General features: G+C 45.8%; 1 protein-coding gene across 2 annotated transcripts in view; it reads right to left on the bottom strand.

Moving 5' to 3' along the window:
- Window positions 1-10,801: 10,801 nt before the first annotated feature.
- The window catches only part of ERBB2 (erb-b2 receptor tyrosine kinase 2), a 218,904-nt gene continuing 208,302 nt past the window's right edge, over window positions 10,802-21,403 (bottom strand). The window contains exons 22-27 of one of the 2 annotated variants that reach the window (XM_063959734.1): window positions 17,324-17,399; window positions 17,097-17,243; window positions 16,028-16,125; window positions 15,215-15,391; window positions 14,624-14,897; window positions 10,802-13,401 (exon numbers count right to left, since the gene is read on the bottom strand). In XM_063959734.1, the coding sequence (XP_063815804.1) occupies window positions 13,037-13,401; window positions 14,624-14,897; window positions 15,215-15,391; window positions 16,028-16,125; window positions 17,097-17,243; window positions 17,324-17,399 (1,137 nt within the window). In that variant the 3' untranslated portion in view covers window positions 10,802-13,036. Of the gene's footprint in view, window positions 13,405-14,623; window positions 14,898-15,214; window positions 15,392-16,027; window positions 16,126-17,096; window positions 17,244-17,323; window positions 17,400-21,403 lie in introns of both variants that reach the window. The other variant, XM_063959733.1, reaches the window with a different exon arrangement.

The following is a 21,403-nucleotide window of genomic DNA, read 5'->3' as shown; positions in this document are numbered from 1 at the left end:
ATGTCGTCAACCGACCTTGGCGCGTGTTGACATTATCACGTAATTCCCTAAATAAGCCATCCATTCCGGTGTCGACTCCCTAGAGAGTGACATCACCATTACAGGCAATTGCTCCGCCTCCTCACCAACATCGTCCTCATACATGTCGACACACACGTACCGACACACAGCACACACACAGGGAATGCTCTGATAGAGGACAGGACCTACTAGCCCTTTGGAGAGACAGAGGGAGAGTTTGCCAGCACACACCAAAAACGCTATAATTATATAGGGACAACCTTATATAAGTGTTTTCCCTTATAGCATCTTTTTTATATATTTCTAACGCCAAATTAGTGCCCCCCCTCTCTGTTTTAACCCTGTTTCTGTAGTGCAGTGCAGGGGAGAGCCTGGGAGCCTTCCCTCCAGCCTTTCTGTGAGGGAAAATGGCGCTGTGTGCTGAGGAGATAGGCCCCGCCCCTTTTTCGGAGGCCTCGTCTCCCGCTCTTAACGGATTCTGGCAGGGGTTAAATATCTCCATATAGCCCCCGGAGGCTATATGTGAGGTATTTTTAGCCAAAAATAGGTTTTCATTGCCTCCCAGGGCGCCCCCCTCCCAGCGCCCTGCACCCTCAGTGACTGCCGTGTGAAGTGTGCTGAGAGGAAATGGCGCACAGCTGCAGTGCTGTGCGCTACCTTAAGAAGACTGAGGAGTCTTCATGCCGCCGATTCTGGACCTTCTTCTTGTTTCAGCATCTGCAAGGGGGCCGGCGGCGAGGCTCCGGTGACCATCCAGGCTGTACCTGTGATCGTCCCTCTGGAGCTAATGTCCAGTAGCCAAAGAAGCCAATCCATCCTGCACGCAGGTGAGTTCACTTCTTCTCCCCTAAGTCCCTCGTTGCAGTGATCCTGTTGCCAGCAGGACTCACTGTAAAATAAAAAACCTAAGCTAAACTTTTCTAAGCAGCTCTTTAGGAGAGCCACCTAGATTGCACCCTTCTCGGCCGGGCACAAAAATCTAACTGAGGCTTGGAGGAGGGTCATAGGGGGAGGAGCCAGTGCACACCACCTGATCCTAAAGCTTTACTTTTTGTGCCCTGTCTCCTGCGGAGCCGCTATTCCCCATGGTCCTTTCAGGAACCCCAGCATCCACTAGGACGATAGAGAAAGGAATATGCAAGTAAGCATCCTGTATGTCCAGGGATACCATATAGTCTTCGGGTTCCATGGCCAGCACAATAGAGCTCAGAGTTTCCATACGGAATTTGGATACTCTTAAAAATTTGTTCAATGATTTGAGGTTGAGTATAGGCCAGAAAAACCCATTTGGTTTTGGTACTAGAAACAGGGTTGAGTAGTATCCGCCGCCTCTCTGGGACAGAGGTACCGGCACTACCACTCCTGTATCCAGGAGGGAACGCACAACCAAGTGTAGAGCCTGTGGTTTTAACAGATCCGAAGGGATAACAGTTGAGCAGAACTGGTGAGGAGGACGCCTCTTGAAAGAGATTGCGTACTACCTGTGAGCGACATCTTCCCGCACCCAGGCGTCTGAAGTGGTCTTTAACCAGGCCTGGGTGAACTGCAGAAGTCTGCCTCCCACCCTGGGATCCCCCAGTGGGAGGCCCGCCCCATCATGCAGCAGGCTTATCTTGTTTGGAAGCAGGCTGACGGGCGGCCCAAGACTTTTGTTTTGGAAGTTCGAGCCTGTCTCGGGTACGCCTGACCCTTTGTTTTTCCTGGCGTTCGAAAAGAGCAAAAGTAGTACTATTTGCCTTCGGTGCAGAAGGATTAGTACTTGGGAGGAACGCAGTCTTAGCAGATGCCAAGTCAGTCACAATCTTATTCAGATCCTCTCCAAACAGGATGTCTAACTTAAAAGGGAGCACCTCCAGGGTCTTTTTGGAGTCTAGGTCCACCTTCCAGGACCTTAACCACAGAATTCGGCGAGCCAGTATAGACGTAGTAGACGCCTTGGCTGCCATCACACCTGCCTCAGAGGACACCTCCTGAATATAGTGGGAGGCTCTGGTAATGTGAGGCAGATATTGTCTGGCAGTGTCAGAAATATCCTGAGGCAGCTCATCCTCCAATGCCTGAACCCATGCTTCAATTCCTTTTGCTGCCCAGGAGACCGCCACAGTGGGTCTATGTACAGCACCGGTAAGGGAGTACATTGACTTCAGGCATCCCTCCACACGCTTATCAGTCGGTTCCTTCAGTGAGGTGACAGTGGTGACAGGCAGAGTAGATGACACCACAAGACAGGCGACATTAGAGTCCACCGGCGGTGGAGTTTCCCACTTGTTACTCAACTCTGCAGGGATAGGATAACGAGCTAGCATCTTTTTAGTCGGAGAATTTCTTTCCTGGAGATGACCAGGATTCCTGATGAATGTCAATTAAATGGTCAGAATGTGGTAAAACTACTTTTAGTAACCTTCTGATGTTTGAATTTATCAGGTTTCTTAGATGCAGAAGTAGGATCTACCTCATCATCAATTTGTAGAATCAGCTAAATAGCCTCCACTAGGTCAAGAACATCAACCTGAGTTGTAGTTTCCTCGTCAGAAGCGACTGTATCTGTCTGACAGATCAGTATATTCCCCTGCCTCATCAGAAGAATTCTCTGAAATATTAGTGGATTGTGAGGAGGAAGCGGCCCGCTTAGATGACCCCTTGACCCCATAGGGACGTGGGGTAGACTTTTGTCTAACCAAGGATTTAATTCTTGTATCTGGGTAGACAAAGTGTTCGCCCAGGGCGGATTAACTACAGGGACAATATGAGGCTGCAATGGCACGGGAGGTCCCACAGGGGGCGTAAGACGTGTCACAAGCGTATTCAGCATACTTGAAAACGTTGCCCAAGGTGGTTTCTGATTGACCACAGGTGCTGCGGGCTCACTGGGAGATGTATGGCACCCAGTACCTGAACCATCCGTTAAAACTTCCCCCTCAGGTAAATCCTTGGTGCAAGCACTGCATGATGCAGAAGTGTCCGCGGATTTCCCGCCCTGTGTGGCAGATATTATAGGGAATGTAGCCTTAGAGTGTAACAGTACAATATAGCCAGACAAACATAATACCTGCAAACAACCCCCTGATTTATGTGACCGTAAATACAGGACACACAGAGAATTAAAGCGGTATGAGGTGACTGAAATAAAATAAAAATAATAAAATATAGACCCTGATGCACCAGGCCTCCCAGGGTACAGAATATAGTGATAGCAATAAGTGTGATACACTAGAAGGAAATCCACACAGCAGCTACAGGCACACTGTCACAGGTACAATGCAGAAGTTATTTCAGATAAACAATAAAACTGCACTGGACTAGTAAAATTACACATATACACTATCTAAAATGACATGTAGAATACTTAAGTGACTATGAATGCACAGTGCTGATGAGGCAGGCGGATTTACAGAGGAGACAGTGCCCAGCAGTCCCGGAGATCAGCCCAGCTACTTGTGTAAAGATGGCGCCAAAATCTCTGTCAGGGAGTGAGGGAGAGTGAAATGCAGCTCCAGGGCGGGAACACTAGCACTAGATGGCGCCCGAAGCTGGGGGAGGGGTTACAGGTCTGCAACTTATCCCCAATGCTGGTCCTCACCACCAGGTACTGTGGAGCCTATGTGAAACGGATTTATTAAAATCCGACCTGTGCTCCCTGCCCTGGTGGATAAAGTGGGGTCCCTGTGCAGTACAGTGTCCACGCCAGCAGCGCGGTCCATCTCCTGGGACCGCGATTTACCGGCGGGTCCCACCTGGGGGACCCTCTTACCTCCTCCCTGCTGTGCAGCCACGCGATCCTGGAGAGCATCAGCAGCGGTGTGTCTGTGGACCGGTGCACCTCCACTGCAAGTACTTGGGAATCCGGCCGCGGGAGTATGCAGCGCTGCTAGGGAGGTGATGGAGCCGCAGCACAGCATGTCATAATGATATAGAAAGTGCTGCGACCCTTGAAGTCTTCTAAAAAAAGCTCTTTTCAGGGCTGCCTAGCGCAGCCCCCCTGTTAAGTGACTTGCTATACAGGCACCAACTTACAAACTGAGCTCCTGTGCACGGATGCAATGCATCCTGGGAACAGTCAAAGCTTTAGCCTGTTGGTGTGTCGGATCAAGATCCAACTCTACCCCCCCCCCCGATGTATTCCCTGTGGAATCCTAGTGTACCCCGCTGCAGAAATAAGCTTATGATAATAAACTAGTTCTCTTTAACCTGTTTCTATTGCTAACCATGGAGGTAGCCATTCTGTGAACCAATATTTGTGAGACTAGCCGAATGAAGCACAGGAACCAATGACACTATGCATGTGATTGGAAAAGGAAATCCAAATGGTTTAAAGAGAAGAGGTTATATTGAGTAGGGTTGACTGAAAGTGAACAATCCCTCTAACTAGTAATTATTGGGTTTCATAACTTGTGAAAGGAAAGATTAAACATAAGGTTCACAGTACGCTCTTTGTATATGCCAAATTGTGATCTGTTTTGTGTTTAGGATTACAGAGTTGTAATGAAACAATTTTTCTTGGTATATATTTTTTAAATATTAAGCATTCGCAATCTATAATGCTAAATACAAAAAATAGGATTTTAATATTTACCGGTAAATCCTTTTCTCTTAGTCCGTAGAGGATGCTGGGGATGCTTCAAGAACCATGGGGTATAGATGGAATCAGCAGGAGACATGGGCACTTTAAGACTTTAAAAGGGGTGTGAACTGGCTCCTCCCTCTATGCCCCTCCTCCAGACTCCAGTTATAGGAACTGTACCCAGGGAGACGGACATTTCGAGGAAAAGGATTTATTTTATTTTTTATTTTTTTTAAACTAAGGTGAGATACATACCAGCTCACACCTTCAACACGCCGTACAACATGGCATTCAACAACAACGCATGCAACAGCATGATTAACATCAGCCCCAGACTGACTGAACTCAACACAACATGTGTGTAACCATAACCAATAACTGCAGATACAGCCCGCACTGGGACGGGCGCCCAGCATCCTCTACGGACTAAGAGAAAAGGATTTACTGGTAGGTATTAAAATCCTATTTTCTCATACGTCCTAGAGGATGCTGGGGATGCTTCAAGAACCATGGGGTTTATACCAAAGCTCTAGAATGGGCGGGAGAGTGCGGATGACTCTGCAGCACCGATTGACCAAACAAGAGGTCCTCCTCAGCCAGGGTATCAAACTTGTAAAACTTCGCAAAGGTGTTTGATCCCGACCAAGTAGCAGCTCGGCAAAGCTGTAATGCCGAGACCCCTCGGCAAGCAGTCCAGGATGAGCCCACCTTTATGGTAGATTGGGCCTTCACCGATTTCGGGAACTGCAAACCTGCCGTAGAATGAGCCTGCTGAATCATATTACAGATCCAGCGTGCAATAGTCTGCTCGGAAGCAGGAGTCCCAATCTTGTTGGGAGCCCACAGGACAAACAGAGCCTCTGTTTTCCTAAACTGAGCCGTTCTGGCGACATAAATTTTCAAAGTTCTTACTACATCGAGAAGCTTCGATTCCAGCAAGGCGTCAGTAGCCACTGGTACCACAATAGGCTGGTTTAAGTGGAACGATGAAACCACTTTCGGCAGAAACTGCTGACGAGTTCTCAATTCTGCTCTATCTTCATGGAAGATCAAATAAGGGCTCTTGTGAGACAAGGCCGCCAATTCAGACACCCGCCTTGCGGATGCCAAGGCCAACAGCATGACTACTTTCCAAGTAAGGAATTTCAACTCAACCTTGCGCAAAGATTCAAACCAATGAGATCGCAGGAACTGCAACACCACATTAAGATCCCATGGTGCCACTGGGGGCACAAAGGGAGGTTGGATGTGCAGCACGCCCTTCACGAAGGTCTGAACTTCTGGAAGGGAGGCCAATTCTTTCTGAAAGAAAATAGATAAGGCCGAAATTTGTACTTTAATGGAGCCTAACTTTAGGCCCGCATCCACACCTGCTTGCAAAAAATGGAGCTAACGCCCCAGCTGAAATTCTTCCATAGGAGCCTTCTTGGATTCACACCAAGACACATATTTTCTCCAAATACGGTGGTAATGCTTCGCCGTTACTTCTTTTCTAGCCTGAAGTAGTGTGGGAATGACTTCACTGGGAATACCCTTTCGGGCTAGGATTTGGCGTTCAACTGCCATGCCGTCAAACACAGCCGCGGTAAGTCTTGATACACGCATGGTCCTTGCTGTAACAGGTCCTCTCGTAGAGGAAGAGGCCAGGGATCTTCTATGAGTAATTCTTGAAGATCTGGATACCAAACCCTCCTTGGCCAGTCCGGAACAATGAGGATCGCCTGAACCTTTGTTCTTCTTATGATCTTTATCACCTTCGTAATGAGTGGAAGTGGAGGGAACACATAGACCGACTGAAACACCCACGGTGTCACCAGGGCATCCACCGCTATTGCTTGAGGGTCCCTCAACCTGGAACAATATCTCTGAAGTTTCTTGTTGAGGCGAGACACCATCATGTCTATTTGAGGAATTCCCCAATGACTTGTCACTTCTGCAAAGACCTCTTGATGATGACCCCATGCTCCTGGATGGAGATCGTGTCTGCTGAGGAAGTCTGCTTCCCAGTTGTCCACTCCTGGAATGAAAACTGCTGACAGAGCGCTTGCATGTTTCTCCGCCCAGCGAAGAACTTTTGTGGCCTCCGCCATCGCCGCTCTGCTCTTTGTTCCTCCCTGGCAGTTTATGTACGCCACTGCTGTTACGTTGTCTGACTGAATCAAGACGGGCAGACCGTGAAGATGTTCCGCTTGCCGAAGGCCGTTGTAAATGGCCCTTAATTCCAGAATGTTTATGTGCAGACAAGCTTCCTGGCTTGACCATTTTCCCTGGAAATTTTTCCTGTGTGACTGCTCACCAGCCTCGGAGACTTGCATCTGTGGTCACCAGGATCTAATCCTGGATCCCGAACCTGCGTCCCTCTAGGAGGTGAGAACTGTGCAGCCACCACAGGAGAGAAATTCTGGTCCTGGAAGATAGAATTATTTTCCGGTGCATGTGGAGGTGAGACCCGGACCACTTGTCCAACAGGTCCCACTGAAACACCCTGGCATGGAGCCTGCCAAACTGAATGGCCTCGTAGGCCGCCACCATCTTCCCCAGCAACCGAGTGTATTGAAGAATCAACACTCTTACCGGTTTCAGAATCTGTTTTACCATGGTCTGTATTTCCAGAGCATTTTCCACTGGAAGAAAAACTCTCTGTAATTCTGTATCCAGAATCATACCCAAGAACGACAGCCGTGTTGTCGGAACCAGCTGTGATTTTGGCAAGTTTAGGAGCAAACCATGTTGTTGCAGAATTGTCAGGGAGAGCGTAACGTTGTTCAGTAATTGCTCCTTGGATCTCGCCTTTATCAGGAGATTGTCCAAGTACGGGATAATTGTGATTCCCTGCTTGCGCAGGAGAACCATCATTTCCGCCATAACCTTGGTGAAAATCCTCAGAGCCGTGGACAGACCAAACGGCAACGTCTGAAATTGGTAATGACAATCCTGGACAGCAAACCTCAGATAAGCCTGATGTGGAGTATATATGGGGACATGCAAGTAGGCATCCTTTATGTCGACAGACACCATAAAATCCCCCTCATCCAGACTGGAGATCACTGCTCGGAGAGATTTCATCTTGAATTTTTTTAGATAGAAGTTGAGGGATTTTAGGTTCAGAATCGGTCTGACTGAGCCATCCGGCTTCGGGACCACGAACAGGCTCGAATAAAAGCCTTCCCTACCGTGACAATGACTTGATTTTGACACAGCTTTAGTATTGCAGCGCATACTACCTCCCTTTCTGGAAGAGAAGCTGGCAAGGCCAATTTGAAAAATCGGTGAGGGGGCACGTCTTTGAAACTCCAATTTGTACGCTTGGGCTACTATTTCTAATACCCAAGGATCCAGGGCTGAGAGGAGCCCCAGCCTCATGCGGTGGATTTGGTAGAAGCCGGGAAGGACTTCTGCTCTTGGGAACTTGCCACAGCCTGTGATCTTTTTCCCCTTCCTCTTCCTCTCGTAGCAAGGAAGGAAGACCCTCGTCCTTTTTTTGTATTTATTGGGCCGAAAGGACTGCATCTGATAGTGGGGCGTTTTCTTTTGTTGTGCAGGAACATAAGGTAGGAACGATGACTTACCCGCGGTAGCCGTAGGTACCAGGTCAGTGAGGCTGTCACCAAACAAGACACTACCGTTAAAAGGCAGAGACTCCATAGTCTTCTTAAGAGTCAGCATCAGCATTCCATTGATTGAATCCACAATGCCCTCCTAGCCGAGACTGCCATGGCATTGGCCCTTGTTCTCAAAAGGCCAATAGCCCTCGCAGCTTCCTTTAGATAGGCTGCAGCATCCCTTATATGACCCAGTGTCAAAACCACGCTATCCCTGTCCAGGGAATCCATATCAGATGACAAGTTATCTGCCCACTTTTAAATGGCGCTACTCTCCTATGCCGATGCAACGGCAGGCCTGAGCAGCGTACCTGTAGTGACATAAATGGATTTTAGTGTATTTTCCTGCTTACGATCCGCAGGATCCTTTAGGGCTGCCGTGTCAGGAGACAGAAGTGCCACCTTTTTGGACAGACGCGATAGAGCTTTGTCCACCGTGGGGGTTGACTCCCACTTTTCCCTGTCCCCAGAGGGGAACGGATATGCCACCGGAATTCTCTTGGGAACCTGTGACTTCTTGTCAGGATTTTCCCAAGCTTTTTCAAAAAGAGCGTTCAGCTCATGAGAGGGAGGAAACGTCACCTCAGGTTTCTTTCCCTTAAACATGCAGACCCTAGTATCAGGAACAGCAGGGTCTTCCGTGATATGTAATACGTCTTTTATCACCACAATCATGTACTGAATGCTCTTAGCCAGTTTAGGATTCAATCTGGCATCACTATAGTCGACACTGGAATCAGAGTCCGTGTCGGTATCTGTATCCGCTATCTGGGTAAATGAACGCTTCTGTGACCCCAAGGGGGTCTGAACTTGCGACAATGCATCCTCCATGACTTTTCTCCATGTCTAGTTCTGAGACTCAGATTTATTTAATCTCTTATTTAATCGAGCCACATTTGCATTGAAAATACTCAACATATTTACCCAATCAGCCGTCGGCGGTGCCGACACGGTCACTCTCACAGTCTTTTCTGTCCCCACTCCAGCCTCCTCCTGGGAAGAGCACTCAGCCTCAGACATGTCGACACATGAGTACCGACACCCACAACCACACTGGGGCTATAGGGGACCGACCCACAGCAAAGCCTGTTAGAGAAACACAGAGGGAGTTTTGCCAGCTCACAACCCAGCGCCTATCCCGGTACTGAAACGATTAAATAATGCCTCATCCCTGTTAGCGCTTATTATACTAATAAAACAGCACCAAAATACTGTGCCCCCTGCCCCCGTTTTGCACCCTGTTACTTGTACAGCAGTGTAGGAGGTCAGGACCAGCGTCTCTGCAGCTCTGTGAAGAGAAAATGGCGCTGATTAGAGCTGTGAGGGCTAAGCCACGCCCCCTTAATGGCGCGCTTCAGTCCCGCTAATTTTCATATTCTTTATACTGGCGGTGCCCTGGATATAGTGCCAAAACACTGTATTCCTCTTTTGCCAGGTAATTATGAGGTATTATGCTGCCCAGGGCGCCCCCGCTGCGCCCTGCACCCTGTAGTGCCGCTGTGTGTGTGGGAGCATGGCGCGCAGCGTGCCCGCTGCGCGTTACCTCAAAGACACTGAAGTCTTCTGCCGTCACTGAAGTCTTCTGATCTTCTTTTACTCACCCGTCTTCTGACTTCTGGCTCTGCAAGGGGGGTGGCAGCGCGGCTCCGGGAACGAGCATCTAGGCGTACCTAGCGATCAGACTCTCTGGAGCTACTGGTGTCCAGTTGCCTAAGAAGCAGAGCCTTGAAACTCACAGAAGTAGGTCTGTTTCTCTCCCCTCAGTCCCACGATGCAGGGAGCCTGTTGCCATCAGGTCTCCCTGAAAATAATAAACCTAACAAAAAGTATTTTTCTGAGAAACTGTGGAGAGCTCCTCAGTGTGCATCCAGTCTCACTGGGCACAGAATCTGACTGGAGTCTGGAGGAGGGGCATAGAGGGAGGAGCCAGTTCACACCCCTTTTAAAGTCTTAAAGTGCCCATGTCTCCTTCGGATCCCGTCTATACCCCATGGTTCTTGAAGCATCCTCTAGGACATATGAGAAAGTTGTTTGGAGTCTGGATTTCACTTTTCTGTAGTTGTCTGTTTTGGCATATACAGAAGTTTTAAGTAGATTAGTTTATATATTGAGTGCAGGTTATAAGAGTCATTTTAATTAGCAAGTATTCCGATATGCACACGTGCAGTAGCTCCAAACTCCCCACTTAGGGCTATATACAAAACCACCTACAAGTTTGGGGCAAGATTGGGCGGTATGGGGATGAGTTGAGGTGCCGTTGGAATGGCAACTCGCCCTCCTTGCGGCTAATTGAACTGACCCCATAAACTAGTGGGATGAACTGAAGCAGCTGCTAACCATATAATATGCCGTGTAAATTGACCAGTACTACAATAGGGTTGGTATTGGGAGCGCAACGAAGCCCCTTCCGGCTCGCAACGCAGCGGGCTCGTTGCGCTCGCCACAGGTTCTATTCCAACTCTATGGGTGTCATGGACACCCACGAGTGGGAATAGTCCCTGTTCGTCGGCATACTGACTGTCTGGCTGTCCAACGCTCGGGATTCCAGCATCAGTATAGTGGCGGCAGTCACATGACTACATCCCTTGTACTATATTAAAATATATGAAAGCTTAGGTTCCTTTTTAAGATTCTTTAGTGTTAAAAATATCAACAATACAATAAAAACAGTATTAGATTTACTCTTAGTCACCCACCGTGAAATAAGAATTAAAAAAATGTGCTGTCTTGAGAAAACAAACTTTTCTTGGAACTCATTCTTATAAAAACATATTTTCTAAATACAAAACCTGAAATTTACAAACTTAATACAAAACCACAACACAGACTTCAAATACTTAAACTTTACAGAAAATACCAGGATGTTCTCTTGTGGAGCCAGTTACAGTGGTTGTAGGTAAATGTGGCTTAGTGCTATTTGTGCAGTGGGCACAGCCAATGAGATTGGCTTAGGTAAGGATAAAGATATTAGTGATAGTGCAAGACTATTAATGCTTTCTGTAAGGACAAAGTGACCACACTGAGTGGTAATGATTAGTCCTCTTTACCAAATTCAGTTCACCAAAATGATAGGCTTGTCATCTTATCCTTACAAAGAACTAAGGTTCAAAAAGGGTTGCAATTACCTAAAGGATAAAAAAAAATGGGCAGACTAGATAGGCCAAGTGGTTCTTATCTGCCGTCAAATTCTATGTTTCTATGTATCCCTTTAATCTGGAATACCTATGATTTACATGCCCCCTCCACCCGAGACTGCCCCTTTTCAGACGCGGATGCGCAAGGTTCCGCGGCTGATTAAAACCGGGAGAAATGCAGGCTTGATATACACCGATATACACAGAACCTGTGTATATCATAGGTATCCCGGATTAAAGGGAAACTATGGCAAGATTACCAAAAGTGTGTAATTTGTGCCCAGTTCTGTCATTTTTAAACCATACTACACAAACTAGCCCAAACCAGCTCTTTTAACGTTAAGAAAATCTATGACTTCTGTGATCAGAAATATTATTATTGTAAGGTTTACCCCTAATAGTACTGTAACCTCTGTATCCTCACAATACGTCCTGCAGGCGGTAGAGCCAGTCTTATTGTGGGATGACCCAGTATGTGGGAGTCTGCAGTCTATTCACTAGGAGAGGCATGCTATTCTCACAGTGGTGGCAGACGTTTCCTTCGTTCATTCAATATTTATAAGAATGCAGACTGTGAATTCACTAGAAACTAGTTCCCAGTGAATATATAGGTTCAGCCAACAAAGATCTGCTTAGAGTGTGTTTCATAGCTTACATTCTCCTATTAGGCTTCCTCCACACTGGTAGCGTATCTGGTAAAAGTGGTCATGTTGGAAGATATACATGGGATCAGCATGTGAATATGACCCCTCTAATCACTCGCAGATGAAAGGAGGACAATGAAATCACCTTTGCATTTCCTCAATTTAAAAAAGTACTGCTCGTTTTATAGTAGTACTATTAGAGAACTTTCATTTATAGCTGCTACAGTTGTGGAGCAGTTCAGTTTTGACCCACGATAAAATTTTATTGGACTCCCGAACTGCATAATTAAGACCCATATTTTACATTGTTTTTACACACTCCCCTGAAATGACAGATAACACTGAATTAATTTTTAACTTCATTAGGTACTGTAGTTGGAAACTGTTAAACTAAAAGGTGCAAGTGGTTTCTGAAGGAAAGCCATTCATGACACTATTGTACATAAACTTTTATATATAACTTACACCTGGAGTTTAAGCCTTCCTTGGTCTAACTATTTACAAGATAGAGAAGCCCTAAGTAAATAATGGAGATTTTTAAATCCTGTATCAATACTAGAGTGTGAAAAAACATAAGCTACATTGATTTACCAAAAGGAAATGTAGTAGGTATGCTTATTACATTTCATGTAGATCTTACAAAACCTATGCAATATTTTATTGTAATGGAGGGAGTCCTCTCATTTCATTTACTTTTAAAAGTCATGAAGTGTTTGGTTTAAAAGTAGCCTGGTCATATTTCTGGCATGCATTAGACTCAATGCAACCCAAGAGATAACACCTGCTCAAATTCCAGAGAAGTTTCTAGATGCGGTGGGTAATTTATAGGATGTAACCTAGATCCTGTGTTATACAGGTTATATCTATGAAGAATTCAGGACTAGGCTTCTTTATCTGTCCAAAGTTTACCAACCACAACCGTTTCTGATTGGTCAACTGAATGTGTCTGGCAGCAATGATTGCATCGAGCAAAAGAGGTTGTTTTGGAGACAATAATTCATATTTTTTTTCCCTTTTCATGGTGCCTTCTTCAAAAACAGCTGCCTATATCCGAGTGACTCAGTCCCGATTCCTTTACGCAGTCACATCCCGAGGCCTTATCATTGCCTCGTCTAGTCCTAAGTACTCTGGGTTTTCTGCAGTAGGAGTAGTAAATCCGTTCGGTCCAGGGTTAGGTTCGCCTTCGGCCCTTGCTGCATTGAGTTCATGATTAAAGTAATAAGGATTGTCAAAGGCTTGAGGGAAACAGTTTAAGTGTAGTCTCGGAGGAGGAAGATAGTCTGGATTTTCCACAGCAGCAACTGCTACTGGGCTCCTTGGCTCCCTCACCAAGCCATTCCAGCACAGCTGTCCCTTTTGCCTTTCCAGAGTGGACACTGATGTTCTTGGCGTCTTTACAGGTGAGCGGCTTCTGTTTGGTTCTCTTTGGTTCACGTATTCTGCTTGATAGGAAATAAAAAATGAGCACTTAGTAACAGGTGAACTTGGCTAGTTGCTTTAAGACTATGGGGGATAACCAATCGGCTCCCAGCTGACATTTTTTTCAAACAGAGGGGCAGATGTATTAACCTGTAGATGGCATAAGGAAGTGATAAACCAGTGATAAAGTAGTGTTAAGTGCAAGCTGATAATGCACCAGCCAATCAGCTCCTAACTGTTATGGGAGCTGATTGGCTGGTGTGTTTATCACCTTGCATTTATCACTGGTTTATCACTTCCTTATGACTTCTCCAGGTTAATACATCTGCCCCAGACTGTTAAATGACAGTTAGAAGCTGATTGGTAATTTATCTCAGCACTTTATCCAAAATTTGCTAAATTTCCCCCCACTGTATGGTCACTTAGTTTTCATTTATTTCTGTACTTTTTTTGTTGTAAATTGTAAACATTACTATACATGGCTTGTTGAAATAGGTTTACTAGAGTTTAGTTTTGTTCCGTTCCACCCATAGACAGTGTAGCAGTACAGTGAGTTTCTAACACTGAGCTAAAATGTGAATCACCTCATTCAGACTTGGCTAGCCACAAATGTGGTGATCTGCCATGCAGTCGCTAAATCAACTGTTGTCATTCTACAAAGGGTTCCACCTGTTTCGGACATTTTACTAGCTCATGATGGGCAATACAGTCAGGTCAACATCTCTGTGATTGGCAACATCTTTTCCTATTGTAGACACACAATCTATACCCCACTTAGGGCTATGGGGAAGAACAGAGTTGAGAAAAAAATATCTCCTGGTGAACAATTCCCAAAAGATTTTTATAAAGTCAACACTATAAAATACTTTAGCTTAACATAATAATTTTTTTACATTAATTAGAAGTTATTTGGAAATGTAGGGTCTGATTTAGAGTTTGCACTAGATAAAAACGTGACTTGTGGACAATGTTGGGAATTCAATGGTTTCTCCCCATGGCTGCCACTAGATGGCACCCAACGAAGCAATTCAATTGTTGCTCCATTTGGGCGTGCTGAGCCGCGAGGAGATACATTTCAGCTCGCAGCACCCTGTGCTGCCAAGCTGAAAAGTAATCCGTTTGGATATATTGCTCTAATGTTCATTATGGCAGTGCTAATAAGTTCCACAGCACCGCACTGAGGTCAGGAAGAAGGAAATAATTGTGACTCTCATACACACAGATGCAGTCATCCTGTAGTACCTGGTGGGTATGCCGGGGATCCTGGTGATGCACAGCCATCTGGCTCCAGCCCCCTTCCATCTATCGTGTCTTCTCCAAGTTGTGTGGGGTCCTCATAGTACCTACGCAGGTGACTGTTCTCTTTGGGGTGTGGAGGATCAAATACATAGTCACCCTCACTAAGATCATCAGAGCTACAGGCAGATGACTCATTGGACATAGTGCGAGCCAGCAGAGGTGCCACTGGGTCTAGTCTTTCCATCAGCACTTGGTCTATCTGTGTCTCTTGAGTACTCTGGTGAGAAAAGGGAGAGAGCCACTGATAATCCATAGTTCTGTTAGCTGAGGCTTATGTATCCCATAAGTACACAACAACATGTGTTTTTATACTTTTATTTATGATTATGTGCAGTAATAGATTATAAGGGTGGTGACCGATCCTCTTCTATATAGACTATGGGTAAGACATGTTTTTACTTATTCCTAAGCATAGCGTTACATGTTCAGCATATGCAAACTGTATATGTTTTCACTAAACATGTGTAATTACAGTTTTATTGCATCCACTTTTATATGAGCTAATATAAATGAGACTAAGAACTGTTCCCGTACCTGTGTGGATGATATTCTACTGCGGTGTTCCACTGTAGTATCCTCAGAGCCAAAGAATCCCTGGTGGGGAACCAGATACTCCTCAGCATCCACTAAACCATCAACGCCTGCGTCCTGCAACAGAGCGCTATAAAACTGGGTGGTCAATGGGCTGGCCTGGGCCATGAGCTCTTCATCCTGCAAGAAATGCGAGGTTAAAGGGTTGGTGGATTACATAACTTAGTCTGGCAGTGCTCAGAATATTTACTGCAATGTGATGCAGTCTAACAGGGAAGTACTGCAAGAGATGTGTTACACAGGATGCGGTTAATATACCGCCTGTCGGGATCCTGAAGTTCAGTATACCAACACTGGAATCCCAACAGCAGAGGAAATGCCAGCGGTCGGAATCCCGACTGCAGCCCAGTATTCCCACTTGGGTGGTGGATCCATGCCACCATCCGAGTGGGAATAAAATCTGTGGCGCACTGGTCCCGAAGCGTGGTGAGCGCAGCGAGCCCACAGGGGGGACTCGATGCCGGGATTCCGCCTGATAGGATGCCACTGACGGTATAGTAAAGCCAGCATCCCGTATGCCGGTCTCCCATATGTATTCCTGTTAAACACATGCTCTGAGTATTGAGCTTTCAGTGTTAGCAGTAGCTGTTATCTAAAGCAAAACAGCAGAGTGCATCAAGTGTTCCATGCTTTAACTGGTTGAAAATGAATAATTATGTGGCATAATATTGACTAGCGGGACTGATTTCTAGTGAAAGGCAACACAGTTATTCAAAGGTTAGAAATGTCAGGCCAATCATGTCCCTGGTTTTGTACCTCAATTACCACGAAACGCTTTGGATCACGAGCCATACGGGAAAACTCTGTGACTAGCTCGCGGAACTTGGGTCGGCACTCCGAGTCTATCATCCAGCCTGTTGAGGAAGAGGGCATTATATCAGACTTACCCGTAAGAGTTGTGTAAATCAACACATAAACGTCAAGAATAAATACTGATACAATTGTAAAAAGTTGATGGTTTATGACTGATGCAAGAGCAGCTAAGAAAAATAACTTGGTCATTGCCTGTTGGGAAGTTGAGGGTTAAAGCAACAAAATGTATAAAATAAGTCAATATTACAGTTTTAATGGTGTATTTGTATGAAATTAATTTCTTTTTTCACACTAAAAATGGAGCAGCTTGGTATGTGGAGGTATACTTTTATATCTGTGTTCACCGAAATCTCTATATGCTATATCCATTAAAGCGTAGACAGCAAAGATAAACAACTTCAATACAAATACTTTCTAGAACTAGTACCCTAAGACCAGGGGTGGGCAATGAGCAGTTCTCCAGCTGCTGTGGGACTACACATCCCAGCAAGCCCTGCCACAGTTTTGCCATAAATGCATGTTAAAACTGTGGCAGGGCATGCTGGGAGGTCCACTTATTACATACTCCTGCCCTATATTAACTGGTTGGTAACAAAAGAGTGTGTGTTTATAGATAGGGTTTGTGTTTGGGTGAGGCCATAATAAACTGTGCCAATGGGGATGTAGTTGGCATCCCACCGTTCAAGATGTCGGCGGTTAAAACACTGGCGCAGAAATCCAGACTCCAATGAGAATCCCAATGGGAGAATCCTGACCGTAAGTATGGTGGGGAGGGTTAGGCTTTATCTTATCTTCCAAAAAGTGGCACTAGTCTGACTGTCGGGATGCTGCTGACGGTATTCTGATCGTCTGCATCCTGTCGGGATCCCGTACCCAACCCGTGCCAATAACATGCAAAATATCAAGCTTTTGCACTTTGCCTTACTACTACTACAATAACACTGAACATGGGAAAGTATGTAGACACATGCTATACTACAATCATTGCAGGCTTCAAGTTGCCACTACTTACATTTTACCATGATCATATATACGTCTATGGTACACACAGGTGGCTGTGGGAGTCTCTCTCCTTTTTCCAAAAGGTCTGGAATCTCTCGAGCTGGGATCCCATCATATGGTTTTGCTCCAAAGGTCATAAGCTCCCACACAGTAACCCCTAGAGTGCAAAATAAACGTAAGGTCCTGGATACATTCACAGTAGTCTCTGACAAGGTCTTCTCAGCTGAAGCTGCTCACCATAACTCCATACATCACTCTGATGCGTGAACTTCCGATGCAGAATAGATTCCAAAGCCATCCATTTAATGGGAACCTAGAGAACAGGAGCTTTGAGCATACTCTGATTTTGAGCAGCAAGATATAAATCATTGCATTACTTGTGCTGTTATTGCTGCAGCTGTTTATGGACAATACTCGGCGGTGATGTCCAATCAAAAGTAGTCTTATTTTTATGCTAATGCAGACTTGTCAATTCATTAGATCATGGAGATACACAGTAGCTCATACTTTAATGATGTCTTAGTGAAGTTCTTAGGCAGGCATGTCAAACTCATGGTCATCCAGCTGTTGTGAAACCACATGTCCTAGCATGCTTTACCAGCTGATCAGTGGAAGGTATGCTGGCAAAGCATGCTGTGACTTGTAGTTTCACAACAGATGGAGGGCCACGAGTTTGACATGCCTGTTCTTAGGGAACTGACAGGTAGTGTGCTTGTATGCATTTGTCCCACATGCCTGTGTGCAGGCAACAAATACACTTAAAGGATATGATTTTATAGCTCAAGTCAAGAGGAAGAACCTAAACGAGTGACAGTTGTATAGATCATGTCTACTGAATATTGACCATGTGTCCCAGTATAAAAAAAGGTGCCATTAATTTGTCTATCTTTGGTTAAATTGTATTATGTACATGGAGAAAGACTTGAGGGTCTATTCATGAAGTAGTGAGAAAAGTGGAGAAGTGAGCCAGTGGAGAAGTTGCTCATGGCAACCAATCAGTGTTGACATAACATTTTTAAAGTGCATTATTTAAAATTATACGTAGTAGCTGATTGGTAGCTATGGGGAACTTCTTCACTGTCTCACTTCTCCACACTTTTCACTGCTTCCTAAATAGACCCCTAAATAATATGTCAAACACAAGAGGATTGTAGTGAAATGAGTTCCAGCAGCTATCAGAATGCTTCTCTTCCAGTACTGCCACAGACAGACATATACAATCCTAAAAGCAGTCTGATGATCAGAAACACAAAGGTGAACACGGGACAAATTGTCAAACTGAATTTGTGCAATGGCAACACTCACTGGATCTGCACAATAGATGTCACAAATCTTCAGTATGACTGATCTTATCTCCTTTCCCACAGGCCCCTTCATGATTATCCTATCACTGGAGGTCTGTGCACCAGACTACTGTTACAATTATATTTGCTGAGGATGGGGGGAATTACGGTAGGAGAAAAACAAACAATATAATGAATGCCTACACTGACACGGATGCTAAATGCCAAACTAAAACTTGTTTGTACACTAGCTCTGGTCCTATATACCCCATCACCATATCTGCTCACTTTTTTCTGTAGTGCCCATAGTTTAAGGCACTTTTCACTTTGGCTGCTCAGGCAGCATGTTTTATCTACATTTCTTATTTATAACCGTATTGTGTTCTCTGTAATAACATAATCTGAGGAAATGAGCATTAATCTTTCTGAGCTGGTATGCCATTCACCACTCCATCCAGGAATCTTCCAATGGAATACTGAACACTGCTATAGTGTGGGGCTTTGGTCAAAGATTATATCGGGTGGCACTCGGTCCTCCACCTATTCAAACATTTCTGTATAGCAGTGTGTGTGTACTCTCATACATTGCCATCTTTTGACTGTCCCAAAGTTATCAGTGTACCCCAAAGTGGATGAAAGAATTTGTGTGGTTACCTCAAACTTTATTTATGTGGATACATTTGGGTGACACTGTGTTCCCGTCTCCTTTTTCTCTAGCAACCATAAGGGATATTGGGGACACACCAGTACGATGCGTATAGATGGGGTACAAAGGAGTCAGTGCACTTTAAATTTCTTCAACTGGGTGTGCTGGCTCCTCCCCTCTAGCTCCAGAGTTTTTCTTCATTGTACTTGAAACTTTTTTGTTTATTTCGGTGGGGGGGGGGGGGGGGGGGTTTGGTCACTGGCCTTGCGAAGTGCAGAGCCGCTTCCCCGCTGCAGGACCACCGTCCTGAGCGGTTGTTTGTTCAGCGGGGCACTGCGACTTGGCTGGCGCAACCGCAGCACGCCGCACAACCCTAACAGATGCCTGAAGGTGAACGTCGGTGGTGAGTACAAACCGGGGACCCCGGTTCATGGTGCGGCTGTCACATGGGTGAGGCATATGGGTCCCTTCTGGGGGGGACCCGCTATAGCCCCTGTGTAAAACTGGCTAGCGGTGGGCTGAACTAAGTAAGCATTCATGTGAGGTTACAGCATGTTTTGGAGACATGGCCAGTATAAATATATTCAGTATCTCCGGCACCATTACGGGGGGGGGGGGGGGGGGGGTGGAGCTACATCTGAGCGGACTCAGTGGCATTTTGCCGCCTTCCTCTGCATAAACAGCAGCAGCCTCACACAGCTCCTCTGGACTCTGACAAACGCTGGATCACTGGTACCGGGTGTAGTTTAGGGGGAGAGACGCTATTTGTGCACATTACTTATTCCTAAAGGGGAAATCGTTGTAAACAAACAGTTTTCACTGATATAAAAACGCTGACAGCCTCACTGGGGTTCTCTAGCGTTGGGTGTGCTGGTGCCTTCTCTTCTTCTGTGTCTCCTCTCACATGCAATAGGGCAGGCTTGCGTGGAAAAATGGTCTGTGTTCTATGTGTATTGTGTGTTACTTTTCATCATGGAAAAACACAAGTTATGCAGTATGTGTAACACCAGATTCTCCCCACTTTCATCTGGTTCCATTTCATGTGAGCAGTGTAGTCAGTGCTCACAAAACATTGAGGAGAATGTGGGGGAGGGTCACGAGCCTTCCTGGCTGGGTGCAATCAAAACTATGATGTCTGATATGTCAGCTCACTGCAAATGCCCACAAAACACAAGAACTGCAACAAGCAGTAGCCGATCTAACTGCCAGGGCTGATGTTTCCCATCCCCCTCTCTACTGCAGGTCCACATAAACATGCTTTTCCTGCACTTCTATCAGATACTAGTGATGATATACAGGATGATGGGGACGATGTGGATCCCATAGGTGGGGATTCCAATCTTACACAGGGTATTGAACCCCTCATTTTAGCTATAAGGGATGTGCTAAAGTTCCCCCTAGAGGACGCTGCAAATCAGCAGTCGTTTTTCCGTCCTCAAGACAAACTGAATCATTTCCTGTTTCTAAAGAATTAGATGATTTATTTAAGTTAGCCTGGAAAAATCCAGATAAGAAATATCAGGTGTCAAACCGGTTTTTGCATACATTCCCCTTTGCCCCTGAGGGCAGAAAGTTCTGGGAAGAATCTCTGGCTGTAGACTCAGTCTCTCGCCTCTCTAAGAAGGCAGTACTCCTGACTCCAGGCTCCTTTACAGTCAAGGACCCAAGGGATAAAAAAACTGAGACCACACTGAAATCTATCTACATTGCTGCAGGTATATCTCAAAGACCTGTCATTGCAGGTTGCTGGATGACGCATGCAATTCATTCCTGGGCTACTCAAGTTCAGGAGGGTCTCTCAGGTGACATGACCCTGGTTACTACGGTAGCTTTCCTAAAACATATTCAGGACACGGCAAGAGTCCTCTGTGACTCCCTAAAAGAGATTGGCAATATTAATGCTAGGACCACTGCTATGGCTGTGTCAGCACACACAGCCATATGGTTGTGTCAGTGGATTGCAGACGCTGACTCCAAACGCAAAGTGGAATCTCTTCCCTTTACAGGTGAATGGCTCTTCGGAGGCAAATTGGACGCATGGATCTCCAAAGTTACTGCTGGGAAATCCATGTTTCTTCCCTCGGGGGCTCCGCTTGCTAGATGTACCTACCTGGGACCATCTACTCAGTCCTTTCGGTCCACCAGATTTCGATCTAGGGCCAGAGGTGCATCCAATGCAGCTAGAGGCACCAGGGGTAAACCTAAGAAACCAGCCGTTGCCGGCTCTCGGGAACAGAGCACCAGTTCAGCTTCCACAAAAACCTCAGCATGACGGTGCCCGCCCACCCTGGCAGGATCTCGAGGTGGGAGCTTGGTTAAGTCACTTCAGTCACATCTGAGGAAAGTTCCTGCCAGGACGCCTGGACCTTATTTATCAGGGTTACAAGT

This window comes from Pseudophryne corroboree, chromosome 3 (genome assembly GCF_028390025.1).
Source record: "Pseudophryne corroboree isolate aPseCor3 chromosome 3, aPseCor3.hap2, whole genome shotgun sequence".
Classification (NCBI taxonomy): Eukaryota; Metazoa; Chordata; class Amphibia; order Anura; family Myobatrachidae; genus Pseudophryne; species Pseudophryne corroboree.
This window is presented reverse-complemented; position numbering and strand designations above follow the sequence as displayed.